General features: G+C 41.0%; 1 protein-coding gene across 2 annotated transcripts in view; it reads right to left on the bottom strand.

Moving 5' to 3' along the window:
• Positions 1–15,377, bottom strand: part of SSBP2 (single stranded DNA binding protein 2) — a 316,146-nt gene that overhangs the window by 212,584 nt on the left and 88,185 nt on the right. For both annotated transcript variants that reach the window (XM_077462453.1, XM_077462454.1), the window contains exon 3: positions 315–376. In XM_077462453.1, coding sequence (XP_077318579.1) covers positions 315–376 — 62 coding nt within the window. The remainder of the gene's footprint in view (positions 1–314; positions 377–15,377) is intronic.

The following is a 15,377-nucleotide window of genomic DNA, read 5'->3' as shown; positions in this document are numbered from 1 at the left end:
ATAATAAATGAAAGAAAGAAAGAAGCAAGAAACACAACTCAGCATCAAATAATAAAAAAAAAAAAAAAAAAAAAAAAAGAAGTTATCTTTAGAGTTAGAAATGTTCTGTCATCATCATCACATAAAAAAAAATAAAAAAAACTGTGAATAATTTCCAATTTCAGCACAATATAAATTACAAAGCACACGTGCTACTATGACTCTCTCATCCATAAAGATCTTTTGTGCACAGTGTCATTTCTAGTCTGTAGCTGTCATTAGATATTCACAGGCTACATAGATAAAACTTAAATTTACAAAATGTACTAACTTACCACCACCAAGAATGGAGAAATCCGGGGGGTTCACCCAATGTAATGTTTTTTTCCCATCTTATCTAAAAAAAAAAAAAAAAAAAAAGTTCATCAAAAATGAAATCCAGCGAGATAACAAAGTCAGACTACAAGACATTTGTAAGCAATTATGTAACCGAAAGAAACCAAATCAGAATTTAGGGTTAGGAAGATTACTGAAAGCAGATGAAATGATTTCTGATGGCTAATACACACCATTGCCCTCTGCATTAAATAGGCCTGGAACTATGAGATAAGCTAGTAAATAAAGTGTCAGCTCCCAGGGAAATTATACAAGACATTCAGCCTTGCGCCATGTGATTAGAAGTGTCACCTGGGACAGGTCCTCTTTCTAAACAGAGTAAATACTGCAGCATATTGGGAAGAAATGAAAACACATTCAGTACTGAATGAATGCTACTTACAATCTAGCTAATAAAATAAAACATTTACAAGATTCTGAGTCATATTGACAAAAATATAATTCGAGCCAAACTCCAAATACTGTACACAAGAAAAACTCCTTTTAATCCAACGTGTTAATGAGAAAATCATTTAAAGTTGTTTGTAAACCTCAGACATGAGATATGAGCAAAGCATATCCATTTATAATGTGTACTTGTCTCATTCCAGAGAACTAAGCATCTTTTCTGTCTGCTGCCTCATTCCTCTGCTAACTGCGTCACTTCTGTCAAGTTTTCCTGACACCAAGAGGCAAGAAGGTGACAGGGGAAGTAGCTCTAGCACACTGCCTGTGGATGACAGCCTCAGCTCTGTACCTGTGTAAAAAAAGGGGGGGGGGGGTATCCCTTCCCTCAAATTAGCTCTCCTTACTGAGCTCTTCTGTAGAGTGTAACTTGAGCTGTATAAATTCTGCACTTCAAAAGGATGTAGGGGAAAGATGGCTGTAGATAGACAGGTACAACTTATGTGGGTGGATTTTCTTCATCTGAGTATCATCTGAGGCCAGCTACTTAATTGGGTAAAGGTTTACAACCACTTTAAGCTTGAAATGGAAGTTCAGCCAAACACAAACGAACTCTAATGCCGCGTACACGTATTCCGGCCAGAAAAAGACAGATGAGAGCTTTTCATCGGAAAATGCGTGTGTATGCTCCATCTGAATTTAGCTGTCCGAATTTCCGCCAGACAAAAATTGATAGCTTGTTCTCAATTTTCCAGACGGAAAAACTTTCATTCCGATTGTGTGTATGCAATTCCAACACACCAAAAATCACTCATACTCAGATTCAACTACGAGACAGAAGCTATTGGCTACTGGCTATTGAACTTCCTTTTTCTAGTCCCGTTGTACGTGTTGTACGTCACCGCGTTATAAACGATTGGAATTTGATGTGACCGTGTGTAGGCAAGACAGCTTGAGCCGAATTCCGTCGGGAAAACCATCAGAGCTTTTTCTGACGAGAATTTCCGATTCCGATGTGTACGCTGCTTTAGGCTACTTTCACACTGGAGCGTTGCAGGTGATGGCGGTAAAGCGGCGCTATATTTGGCTGCGCTTTACTGTCGTTTTAGCGGCGCTATTCAGCTGCTGAGGAGGGCAGGTTTAACCCCCGCTAGTGGCCGAAAAAGAGTTAAAACCGCCCGCAAAGTGCTGCTGCAGTGGCGCTTTGCAGGCGGGTTTGCAGCGCTGTCCCATTGTTTTCTATGGGAAGGGGCGCTTTAGTAGCGGTAAATAGACCGCTCCAAAGATGCGGCTTGCAGGACTTTTTTGACCGTCCTGCAAGCGCACCGCTCCAGTGTGAAAGCCCTCAGGCTTCCACACTGGAGTGACAGCAGCGGCTGTTTCAGGGCGATTTGCAGGCGCCAGTGTGAAAGGGGCTTAAATCTACTGGCAGCCATATTCTATTCTATTGAACTCTGTAAAGCAAGAATTGCTATACATATCTTTTCTGAAGCCAATCTGGTCCGATCTTCAGTGGTGGAAGCTATGTGCAGGAGGGGCAGCCAATGATGACTGTCCAATGCCTGGGAAGTAACGTTACCCATAGACTTACTATGGAGGCTTTCGTTGTCAGCTGCCTCTCCTGCAGACGCCTATACAGAGAAGTCACCGCTGACAGCTCAGCGTGGGATTGGACCGGGCAGCTGCAGAAAAGGTAGGTATAGCGAATTTTTCTTTACAGAATTAGATAGATTATTTTTAGAATGTGTCTGCCAGTATATTTAGAGTTCGTTTTTTGGCTGAACTTCTACTTTAATTCTAGACAGATAATAAAAATAAACACAAAATTTTAAATGAAAAAAATAATGTATTTTTACATGCACTGGGAACATCAGCCTCTTCTGCAGTACACTTGTGCCAATAGGGAACATGCTGAGAGTAGAATAGGGCAGAGCAAACAAGGGACTCAAGTATTCAGCTCTTCATTGACTGCCCAATCACCAGGGGGAGTGATGTTCCACCTATCAAGTGCCCCAAAGTCAGCAGCTTTCTATGGTGGCATTCGAGCTGAGTCAGAGTTCCGTTCCATTCAGACACGGAGCCCTGACCAGGCCCTGCCCCCTTTCTCCCCCGATTGGCTGACTGACTTTGATTGACAAACACAGGAGCCAATGGTGCCGCTGCTGTGTCTCAGCCAATCGGGGCAGTGTCCTGGATGGCTTAGACATTCATGGACATTGCTGGAGAGAGATGGGCTCAGGTAAGTATTAGAGGGGCTGAGGGGGGCTGCTACACACAAGGTTTTTTATCTTAATGTATAGAATGCCCCTTTTACACTGGCAGAGTCCACCAGCGGATCCGTCCCCTCAGCAGGGGATATTTCCACTGATCCCCGCTGAACAGGCAGATGCCCACTCACAAAGAAATATAGGGTCTATCATTTTTATCATAGGTGTATTTTAAATGATAGTGACAAAATATCAACCAGAAAAAACACATAATACAAATGTTATTAATCGAGTTACATAGTAGGTGAGGTTGAAAAAAAGAAATAGTTTTATCTCCGGAATTAATCCCCTTTTTGATGCATACCATCAGTGTTCAGAGTTGCAGTTCAGTGAGTACAATAAGTATTTGATCCCCAAGCAAAACATGACGTGGTACTTGGTGGAGAAACCCTTGTTGGCAAGCACAGAGATAAAATGTTTCTTGTAGTTGTTTACCAGGTTTGCACACATCCTAGGAGGGATTTTGGTCCACTCTTTACAGATCTTCTCTAAATCCTTAAAGTTTCCTGGCTGTCGCCTGGCAACTCAAATTTTATGCTCTGTCCATAAATTTTCTATAGGATTAAGGTCTGGAGACTGTCTAGGCCACTCCATGACTTAATGTGCTTCTGCTTGAGCCACTCCTTTGTTGCCTTGGCGGTATGTTTTGGGTAACTGTCATGCAGAAAGACCCATCCACGAACAATCTTCAGTGTTCTGACGGAGGGAAGAAGATTCTCATCCAAGATTTTACAATACAAAGGCCCCATCCATTGGCCCCTCAATGTGGCAAAGTGGGCCTATACCTTTAGAAAAGAAACAGCCCCAAAGCATAATGTTTCCCCCTCCGTGCTTGACTGTAGGGAGGGTGTTCTTGGGGTCATAGTCAGCACGGCAAGTTGCAAGTTGAGTTAATGCCAAAGAGCTCTATTTTGATCTCATCTGACCTCGGCCCTTTCTCCCAATCCTTCTCTGAATCATTTAGATGTTCATTGGCAAACTTCATACAGCCTTGTACATGTGCCTTCTTGAGAAGGTGGACCTTGCGGGAGCTGCAGGATCTCAATCCATGGCTGTATATTGTGTTACCAATGATTTGTTTGGTGACTGTGGTCCCAAATGCCTTGAGCTCATTCATAAGCTCCTTCTGTGTAGTTATGGGCTGATCCCTCACTTTTCTCATGATCATCCTTAACCCATGAAGCAAAATCTTGCACGGAGATCCAGGCTGAGGGCGATTGATGGCTATTTTGTATTTCTTCTATTTGCAAATAATTGCTCCAACAGTTAGCTCATTCTCACCAAGCTTCTTGCTGATGGTCTTGTAGCCCATTCCAGCCTTGTACAGGTCTACAATCTTGTCCCTGATGTCCTTTGACAGCTCTTTGGTCTTGCCCATGATGGTTAGGTTTGAATGAAGGAAAGATTCTGTGGACAGGTGTCTTTTATACACATAATGAGTTGTTGTTAGGAGCGCCTTCTTAAAATTGACAGGACTAATCTGTCTAATGTAGCCAGTCTGTGGGAGCCAGAATTATTGTTGGTTTATAGGGGATCAAATACTTGGATATAAAAAGTCTACAAACCCCTGTTAAAAATGTAAGGTTACTGTGATGTAAAAAATTAGACAAATGTTTATAACATTAAAAAATGAGACAAAAATAAACAATTTCAGAACTTTTTCCACCTTTAATGTGATTTATAAACGGTACAACTCAATTGAAAAGCAAACAAATATCTTTTGGGGGGGGGGGGGGGTACAAATAGAAAACTAAAATAATGTGGTTGCACAAGTGTGCACACCCTCTTATAACTGGGGGTGTAGCCGTGTTCAGAATTAAGCAATCACATTCAAACTCATGTTAAATAGGAGTCAGTACAAACCTGCCATCATTTAAAGTGCCTCTGATTAACTCCAAATAAAGTTTAGCTGTTCTAGTAGGTCTTTCCTGACATTTTCTTAGTCCTACAGAAAAAGCCATGGTCCACAGAGAGCTTCCAAAGCATCAGAGGGATCGCAATGTTAAAAGTTATCAGTCAGGAGAAGGGTACAAAAGAATTTCCAAGGCATTAGATATATCATGGAACACAGTGAAGACCGTCATCATCCAGTAGAGAAAATATGGCACAATAGTGACATTACCAAGAACTGGACGTCCCTCCAAAATTGATGAAAACACAAGAAGTAAACTGGTCAGAGAGGCTGCCAAGAGGCCTACAGCAACATTAAAGAAGCTGCAGGAATATCTGGAAAGCACTGGCTGTGTGGCACATGTGACAACAATCTCCCATATTCTTCATATGGCTGGGCTGGCTGGTGGCAAAACAAAAGCCTTTTCTTATGAAGAAAAACATCTAAGCCCGACTAAATTTTGAAAAAACATATCCAAAGTTTCCCAAAAGCAAATGGGAAAATGTGTTTTGGCCATAATTCCAAAAGATATGTTTGGCGCAAAAACAACACTACACATCACCAAAAGAACACCATACCCACAGTGAAGCATGGTGGTGGCAGCATTATGCTTTGGGGCTGTTTTTCTTCAGCTGGAACAGGGGCCTCAGTCAAGGTAGAAGAAAATATGTTCTAAATACCAGTTAATATTGGCACAAAACTTTCAGACTTCTGCTTGAAAGCTGAACACGAAGAGGAACTTCATCTTTCAGCATAACAACGACCCAAAGCATACATCCAAATCAACAAAGGAATGGCTTCACCAGAAGGTGATTAAAGTTTTGAAATGGCCCAGACCTGAATCCAATTAAAAATCTGTGGGGTGATCTGAAGAGGGCTGTGCACAGGAGACACCCTCGCAATCTGACAGATTTATAGTGTTTTGCAAAGAAGAGTGGGCAAATATTGCCAAGTCAAGATGTGCCATGCCAATAGACCCATACCCAAAAAGACTGAGTGCTGTAATAAAATCAAAAGGTGATTCATCAAAGTTTTAGTTTAAGAGTGTACACACTTTTTTTTTTTTTTTACTTCCCTCCACCTAAAAGATTTCAGTTTGTTGTTCAACAGTTTATAGGTCTCATTAAAGGTGGAAAAAGTTCTGAAATTACAGTATTTAGCTTTGTCTCATTTTTTTGCATCACAAGAACCTGACATTTTAACAGGGGTGTGTAGACATTTTTTTTTAATATCCACTCACTGAACTGTGATTCAATTTATAACATTTGTATCATTTGTTTGTTTGTTTTTTGTTTTTTGGTTGATATTCTGTCTCTATCATTTAAAATACATCTATGATAAAAATTATAGACCCTTCATTTCTTTGTAAGTGGGGCAAACTTCTGCAGGGGGGTCAAATAATTATTTTCCCCACTGTACACACACACACACACACACACACACACACACACACACACACACACACACACACACTATAGAAGGTTAAATCAGGGTTTTGGTCTGCTCTAAAATGCCATGGGCTTGTTTCATGTGTGACAGGTTCACTTTAAAAGGCAGCAGCATAAAATTTATAAGAACATTCAACTAGCAAACTGCAGTGCCAATGCAAAGCACTTACTCTGGTATATAACAATGCATCACAATGAGTAACAATAGCGATTTCCCCTAAATCATACAGATGGCAGTAATAAGGGAAATGTACACAATAAATCCACAGCACACGTAAAATAAAGATGTAAGACCCCCATAATACTGACTTACAACACAAAACATCCGTATCCAGTGCTTTAGCACGTTATGAAACATGCCTTTATTGAGCCCATTTACAAACCCAAAATGCTAGAACTGAGCGTCATTCTCCACTCCAAAATAAAGCAGTATTAGGACCTGTACATTGCCTGTCATTGTGACTTGGCACTATACAAGGCACATAGGTCTTCACTAGAAAGAAAGGACAGACTTTGTTCAACTGCAGTGGAAAAGAGATTAACAAATGAGAGAACATGTATACAGCTTGTGGGTATTAAAAAGAAGAGAGTCTGCTGGGGAAACAAAAAGCACTTTGCTCTGTCTAAAGACCATCTAACTAGGTCAAGTCACTTGTGGCTTGACATATTAGGACAAAAGATTGGTTGAATAACCGTTATTTTGACTTGATATAAATTAAAAGCAAGGAAATCACTAAGGAAAATGATTAACAGTGATGGAAAATATCTTTTTAAAAACAGGAGAGAAAATATAACTCACTACCTGCGTATGCTGATATGAAAAACTTGGCTTCAATTTCTGTTTGCGCTAGTTTTCACCAATGAGCATGCTAAAGATGATTTAAGCTGCATTAACGCACATGCGCCCACACAATTAAGCTAGGGTTGCCACTTTTTCTTTAAGCCAAACCCGAACACTTTAGCAGCCTGGGACTCCTTTGGGTGTCCCAAGGATAGTAGTAATCCGGTGGGCATAATATGGCGCAGCAAGCAATGGGTGCAACCAAACTGATCATCGCCCTGCCCCCCCCCCCCCCCCCCCCCCAGTGATGTCGAACCTGCCCCTAGACAGCAGCCTGCAGCTACACAGTGGCAACAGATTTGTGTGCGGCTGTCTTTGTTACTTGGGCCCAGTCTAAATAATGTGTCCGGGTTTCAGTCCACCTGAAACGCAGACACATGATTCAAAACCCAGACTGTCTGGGTGAATTCCAGACAGGTGGCAACCCTAAGTTAAGCCCTGTCCATTAAGCTTTTTTATTTACTATAAAAGATAATATTTTAGCTTGGATTAAGAAGAAGGGAGTAAAAACAGAAGAATCCAATTTTAAACCAGTGTGATGTTGGTACCACTGCATTTACACCAGATCTGGCCAAATATGTGCTGGAGAGGATCCAGCCAAGTAAGCTCTGGTGGCCTTGTCCTGTAATCAGACTTACTGGAGTAACATACTAGAAGCAGTTAAAGACATATCAGGCTGTACTCAAGAAAGAGATCCATGCACTTTGTTATTTCACTGTACAAGGGAACCCATCATTAGTTATTAAAATTCTGTTATCCCATTCCTGGTGGTTGAGTGTAGCTTCAGGCCCCACTCTCCTCCAAACCCAAACACCACCTGCTATGCCTAAAAACCACACACATTCTAAAGCTTATTTAGATGACAGGATATCCATTGTCTTTTCGATCCCCATACTCTTAAACCCCCTCACCTCTCTTCATTATACCCCTACGTCATCTTTACTACCCATGAATCTCTTCTTACAATTGTTCAAGGCAATCTGTATTTTGCATGTACCCAAGCGTATTGCAAGCTCTGAATGTGCTGCTCCATGTTATGTCGCACTACTTGTTGTACACTCTCTATTGAGCTCAATAAAACTGTAAATAGGAAAAAAGAAGCAGGTAAATCCCTAAAAGATATTAATTTGACCAAAACTGCATGATTAATTTGTCTGCTTAAATAATGTTTCAATTTTTCTAAGGAAATGCAAGGATTTATTTTGACATAGCTTATAATAAAAACAAAAATGTAAAAAAAATACACATATATTTCTTTACAAAACATATATTATGTTTTTAAATAATTAATACTGTATTACATTTCATCTTAAAATTGTATTAAACCATTACAGTATTAAACATAAGCACATTGCCATCTAAAAAGGCTGCAGTGGCCTCTGAAAGACAAAAACTTTTTTTTTCCCCAAATGAAGCCTTCAGCTCATGTGTGATCACCACTGTCAAAGCCGACATTGTGATCACCTGATCAGGAAACACTTTGTTTGGTGCTCAGTCCTGACTTGGATCCAAAGCGACTTCAGTGACAACCAGGTATGACAGCTAAAAGTCAAGTATTGTGTCACGTGTTATCTTTTAAAGGAATTGTATTTGTTAATGTATCTTCAGGATGAAGCCCTGGTATAATATACAGATTGTGGGTTGGAAGATGCTAATGCCAACCCCTGTCTTGCCCATTCAGGGTAAAGCAATAGGTTTGCATTAATCCCCCCATCCACACCCTTCCTCATGCATTCTCACATAGGAGTTATTTCTTAGTAAGCCAAGACTTCGGTGACTTTCAGCTTACACAAGGCTTTCCTTTCACTCTCAGAGACTGAACGGAGTAGTGGGGGAGTAAAAGAACGGGTCATTTTTGTGGCCGTGGGGATCTAGATTAATGCAAACCTGCTGTTTTGCCCTGTAAAAGAAAAATACTGTCACTGCCCAGTACTAAAGTTTGTTCTGGACCTTTTTGTCACCATCACTTTTGCTGGACAGTTTGTCTTGAAATGTGAATGTGGAAACAAAATAAAAAGGCATGCGAAATAATAGAAGGAATTTATATACAGATTATATGTTCAAGTATTAACTGCACGCATCAAAAAAACAAAAGGCATGATCAGAAGCTTTTGTAAATCATGTAATTTATGGAACACTTTCAATAATTGCCTATGGTAAAGACTTAAAAAATGAATTTAGAGCCCCACTTCAAGATTTTTTTAAAACATTGCCCTTGCAGTTGGACCTCTGGGCACTGCAATGGGCAATTGCTTATTAAATCTACGGGAAGAATAAGCTAGAATACTTGCCTAACACCGTACTGATGTTAGACTTCCACCACACTGTGTGACTGGTCCACCAAAGCCTCTTTTCGGAAGTGAGAGGAAATCCCTTGGGGACCTCAAGGTCACCAGAACTAGTTTCCCCATTGGAAGACTTCCCCTCTATTCGTTTTCTGGGGACAACTCAAAATTTGTGATTTTCTTTTACTTTCACTATCAATGTTAAATGGTAAGCAGGACGGGGGCGCAAACAGTAATGGAAACTGACAAGTGTTCTTATCCACCTCTGCTCTATCCAAAACAAAAAAAAAGGTTTTGCCTATAGTTATACTTTAATATACCGAGCACTTCGGACTTCTTTCTTGCAGTTTTGCATGCATTAAGAAACCAAGCCTTTATTCAGAATTAATGAAGAATTTGAGAGCCCTTTCACATTGAGCCACGGGCCACGTTAGTGGTATAGGGATGCTAGTTTACCGTTGTTTAAGTGGCGCTATTGGGCCGCTAGCGGAACGCTTTTAACCCCCGGTAGAGGTTGAAGAAAGGGTTAAATGCAACCGAAAAGCACCACTGCCGAAGTGCTTTGCATGCACTTCAGCAGCCATTCATTTCAATGGGCAGGGGCGGTAGAGGAACGGTGTATGCACTGCTCTTCCACCGCCCCTAAGATTCTGCTTGCAGGAATTTTTTTTTAACGCCCTGCCAGCGAAGCGCCCCAGTGTGAAAGCACTCCAGCTTTTACACCGGGGACGCAGGCGAGTTTTTCAGGCGCTTTACAGGCGATATTTTTAGTGCTATAGCGCCTGAAAAACATCTCCAGTCTGAAAGGGGTCTAAAAGCTGCCTCCTCTTCCATCACAAAGACTTTCCTTCCCAGACCTCTTGAGCCAAGACTAATGCTGCGTACACGTGACCGGGCTTTCCGACAGAAAAGGTCTGGCGGAATCATTCCGTCGGATATTACAATCGTGTGTGGGCTTCATCTGACTTTTTCCTTCAAAAATTCTGACGGACATAGAAATAGAACATGTTTCAAATCTGTCCGATGGAATCAATTTCTATCGGGAAAACCACTCGTCTGTATGCTGGTCCGACAGACCAAATACGATGCAAGGGCAGCTATTGATTACTGGCTATTGAACTTCCTTTTCTAGTCCCCGTCGTACGTCATCATGTTCAAAACGAACAGAATTTAGTCCGTTCGTGTGTGGGCAAGTCCGTTCGGTCGGAAGCCCGTCGGAACACCGTCGGACCTTTTCTGCCAGAAAGTCTGGTCGTGCGTACGCGTCATTAGGGTGCTAAACAACAAAGCTACAGTTTATGAAAGAAGGGAGAAAATGCTTCATATACAGCCTAAAGGCTATTATACCAATAAACATACATTTAAAAATACGCATGAAACACTTATTGAAGCTGCAGCCTCAAACTCTTCTCACTGCCTTCAGCAAACATCTCTTGAGGCTGCACATTTATTAGCTGAAGGCAGTACAATTTCTTAGCTTTTAGCTAAAGCACGGATCATCTTCTGTTAAAATTTCATACAAGGCTTCCAAACCTCCAGGCTTAGAATAATACACAAAGATGTCTAACAAGAGAAATGCATTCATCCTTACAATGAAAATGGGATTCCTTTGTAAGTGATCGTCAATTTATCTCTGTGGAACAGTGTTATTTAATCAACATTCTATGATGCTGCAATCCATCTCAACCATATCGAATGGAGAAATCCATATGACTGTGCATACATGTCCAAATGCCTGCCATGAATAGGTTACAATATGTGAACAATTCTAAACAAAAAAAGGGTTTGATTGGTTCAATGAACCAGGGGCTTGCTATAAAAGCTGCAGTAATAACCGCCAATAAGATTTCAGCACCACAGAAACAAAACATGGAACCTGGCAGTTATAGGTATCTCCTTTACTTTTCTATAAACCAGCTCCAGAAAGCTGTAATCTGCCAATAAACAGGATTAAAAAAAGAACCTGGCATGACTATGCTACCATTCGGTGAGTTGTGCATAGTCTTTTGTGGGTAACAGTTACCTTGGCACACGTACATAAAGAATATGAAGTGTAAGGATTTATATATTCGGAAGCTGCGGAAATTCAAACCTGGTGTTAATAACTCATAAAATACTTTTCCCAACGTATGTATTTTCAGCACTTTTAAATGTTTATTTGTAGCAGGGAAATCTTAATATACTATCCCAAGGGCTTCCCCATCTGCTGTGAGGAAGGAAAAACTAGTTGTAATCAAAGTTAAAGACGCATGCTAAATACTGCTTAGGACTTTAACATTGTACAGGGCTGCCATGTACCCCAGTACACAATATTAATGTGTTGAAGTATAGTTATATAGTACTGTATTTGCTGGCGTATAAGACTACCTTTTACACTTAAAAAAAATGCCCAAAAATCGGGGGTCGTCTTATATGCCGGGTATACAGGTATACAATGCTGCCCGATAGATGTCAGCCCCCAAATGTCTGCTAATACTGTATGCGGCTTCAGCTACAAACAGTATGCGCCGTTGAGCCAATCCCGGCGAGCGATGTATTCTATTAATGAATACAGAGCCTGCTTGGATTGGAGTAACAACCTCTGCCAATCCGAGCAGGCTACATAGAGTAGCCTGCTCGGATTGGCTTTGAGAGAGAGAGGCAAGGGCTGATGATGCTACAGCCTCTGCCAATCCAAGCAGGCGTTGTATTCATTAAAATAATACACCGCTCACCATACTTCCCTGGGTAAATCCATTCACTGATCTCCTACTACTATACATCCTGCTGTTTGCCTTTGAGGTCCCAGGCACCCAAGAGGGACAGGTAAATCTGGGACATATGACAGGGGGGTTATTAAATGCATTTTGGTGGACAATTCCCATAGAATGTAATCCAAAAGTGGTATAGGTTTGGTTAGTGAAAAATTCTACTTTCCAGAGTTGTGGCATTCAATAGATCTCTGTTTGTGTTATTATTGTTTGATTTACTTTATGACATATCACAGCATGGCGGATGAGTAGTTGGCATTCTTGCTTTGTATTTTTTAATCGTTCTAATGTTTTTTTTTTAAATGGTGTTGCCTCAGAAGGGGGGTAGTCTTATACCGCGAGTATTGCCCAAAACCTATGTTTTCACTTGAAAAATAGGGGGTCGTCTTATATGCCCAGTCGTCTTATACGCCGGCAAATATGGTAAGTGAGGTTGAAAAAAAAAGACACAAGTCCATCAAGTCCAACCTATGTGTGTGATTATATGTCAGTATTATCTTGTATATCCCTGTATGTTGCGGCCATTCAGGTGCTTATCTAATCGTTTTTTGAAACTATTAATGCCCCCCCGTTGAGACCACCACATGTGGAAGGGAATTCCACATCCTTACTGCTCTTAAAGTAAAGAACCCTCTCTGTAGTTTAAGGTTAAACCTTTTTTCCTTCTCATTTTAACCACTTAAGCCCCGGACCATTTTGCTAGCCAAAGACCAGAGCACTTTTTGCAATTCAGTATTGCGCTGCTTTAACTGACAATTGCGCGGTCGTGCGACGTGGCTCCCAAACAAAATTTATGTCTTTTTTTTCCCCACAAATAAAGTTTTTTTTTGGTGGTATTTGATCACCTCAGAATTTATTTTTTGCGCTATAAATAAAAAAGTGCGACAATTTTGAAAAAAAAAAATGAAAAAAAGCAATATTTTTTGCTTTTTGCTATAATAAATATCCCCCAAAAATATATTAAAAAAATATTTTTTTCCTCCGTTTAGGCCGATACGTACTCTTCTACATATTTTAGATAAATAAAATAATTTAAAAAAAATTGCAATAAGAGTTTGATTGGTTTGCACAAAAGTTATAGCGTCTACAAAATAGGGGATAGTTTTATGGCATTTTTATCATTTTTTTTCTACCAGTAATGGCGACGATCAGCGATTTTTATCGTGACTGCAACATTATGGTGGACACGTCAGACAATTTTGGCGTGATTTTGGGACCATTCACATTTATACAGCGATCAGTGCGATTAAAATTGCATTGATTACTGTGTAAATGTGACTGGCAGTGAAGGGGTTAACACTAGGTGGCGCTCTCCGTGAGACGATCGCAGGTATCCCCGCAGCGATTGAGTCTGTGGGTCCCGCGATCCCACTCACGGAGCGCCCGGCTGGAAAATTCAAAGGGACGTACAGGTACGCCTATTTGCACAGCCGCGCCATTCTGCCGACGTACTTCAGCGTGTGCCGGTTGAGAACCGGTTAATGAGTGCCCATGTGTCTTGTTAAACTCCCTTCTACAAAAAAGTTTTATCCCTATTGTGGGTTCACCAGTACGTTGTTTATAAATTGAAATCATATCCCTTCTCAATCGTCTCTTCTCCAGAGAGAATAAGTTCAGTGCTCGCAACCTTTCCTCATAACCAATATCCTCCAGACCCTTTATTAGCTTTGTTGCCCTTCTTTGTACTCGCTTCATTTCCAGCACATCCTTCCAGAGGACTGGTGCCCAGAACTGGACAGCATACTCCAGGTGCAGCCGGACCAGAGTCTTGTAGAGCGGGAGAATTATAATTTTATCTCTGGAGTTAATCCCCTTTTTAATGCATGCCAATATTCTGTTTGCTTTGTTAGCAGCAGCTTGGCATTGTATGCCATTGCTGAGCCTATCATCTACTAGGACACCCAGGTTCTTTTCCATCCTAGATTCCCATGCATTACTACGACCCTGCACAGTAATAGGGTCTCAGTGAGAATTTCCCACTTCTTTTTTCCAACTACCATGCCAACTAAGGCCATTTGTGGAAACAGAAATGCCAGAAGGCGGATCCCAACCTATGGGGCCTGAGCTGGGGTTGGTACTTTGTAATATTAAGGATATAGGTGACAGTAGCCGGAAACTCTATACCATCAAGCGTATTTATTTTCAAGCCTTCACAGTGAGTACAGTCAGCAGCAGACTAGTTTAGGCGATAAGCCTTGTGCTGTCGCCGAAACTAGTCTGCTGCTGACTGTACTCACTGTGAAGGCTTGAAAATAAATACACTTGATGGTATGGAGTTTCCGGCTGATTTTATTCGATGACTGTTTGTCTATTGGTGTGTGGGAAGACACCTCAGCTTGGACACCCTGACTGCAAACTTCCAAAGTAAAACTTTATTTCCCACTGCTCTGAGCCATACAATCTTTGGTCAAATCAAAATATAGGTGGCAGTGGCAAGGATCTGGGAATAGAGGTTAAATAAGTGTTTATTTGACCTTTATACCATAAATGAGCTTCTATATGTTGCCATGGCCAAGTTAAAGCAGCGACAGTCTGATTACTGAAGATGCAAGTTACGGTGAAACGTACATCGGGGCGGGATTCGTCACTTCTGGATCCCTAAGTGACTACCTACTAAGGCCCATCATCGAGAGCAAGGTGTGGTTCGCACGCCATCGTTAGTTTGACAGGACCCATTCGCACATGTAGACACCTAGTGCCAGGCTTAGGCACGGATACATGTGAGTGCAACTTTTATACACTTAATTTTAAACAAATAAAAACTTACTACACAATAAAGTCCTCTGTGTCTCTGGTGGAGTTCATTCCTACATCTCCAGCCTTATCCTGAGGGATCATTAGAGTGGAGGGGTGCAAGCCCAGGAACCAATCTGGTTTTCCAAAAGCATTTTGACCTTCTGTAACAAGGGGTCAAACACCTCTGGAGAGTTGCCATCTACCTCATGAGCACCCGTGGTCAAGCCACTTGAAGACACATCTGTCTAGAAGCACTTTATTACTTTTGGTGTTGGGTATTGTCCCATTGGACTTTATGTTTTGCATTTCCCATTATTTTTTTTGATATAAGATATGTAAATTATTCATTATCTAATCATTATACGTATAATTGCACAAGAGCCATGTATGTTTGGTTATG

This window comes from Lithobates pipiens, unplaced genomic scaffold (genome assembly GCF_037356315.1).
Source record: "Lithobates pipiens isolate NorthernLeopardFrog02 unplaced genomic scaffold, aLitPip1_a1.2 Scaffold_3, whole genome shotgun sequence".
Lineage (NCBI taxonomy): Eukaryota > Metazoa > Chordata > Amphibia > Anura > Ranidae > Lithobates > Lithobates pipiens.
The sequence above is the reverse complement of the archived record's forward strand: the minus strand, read 5'-3'. Positions and strand labels throughout refer to the sequence as shown.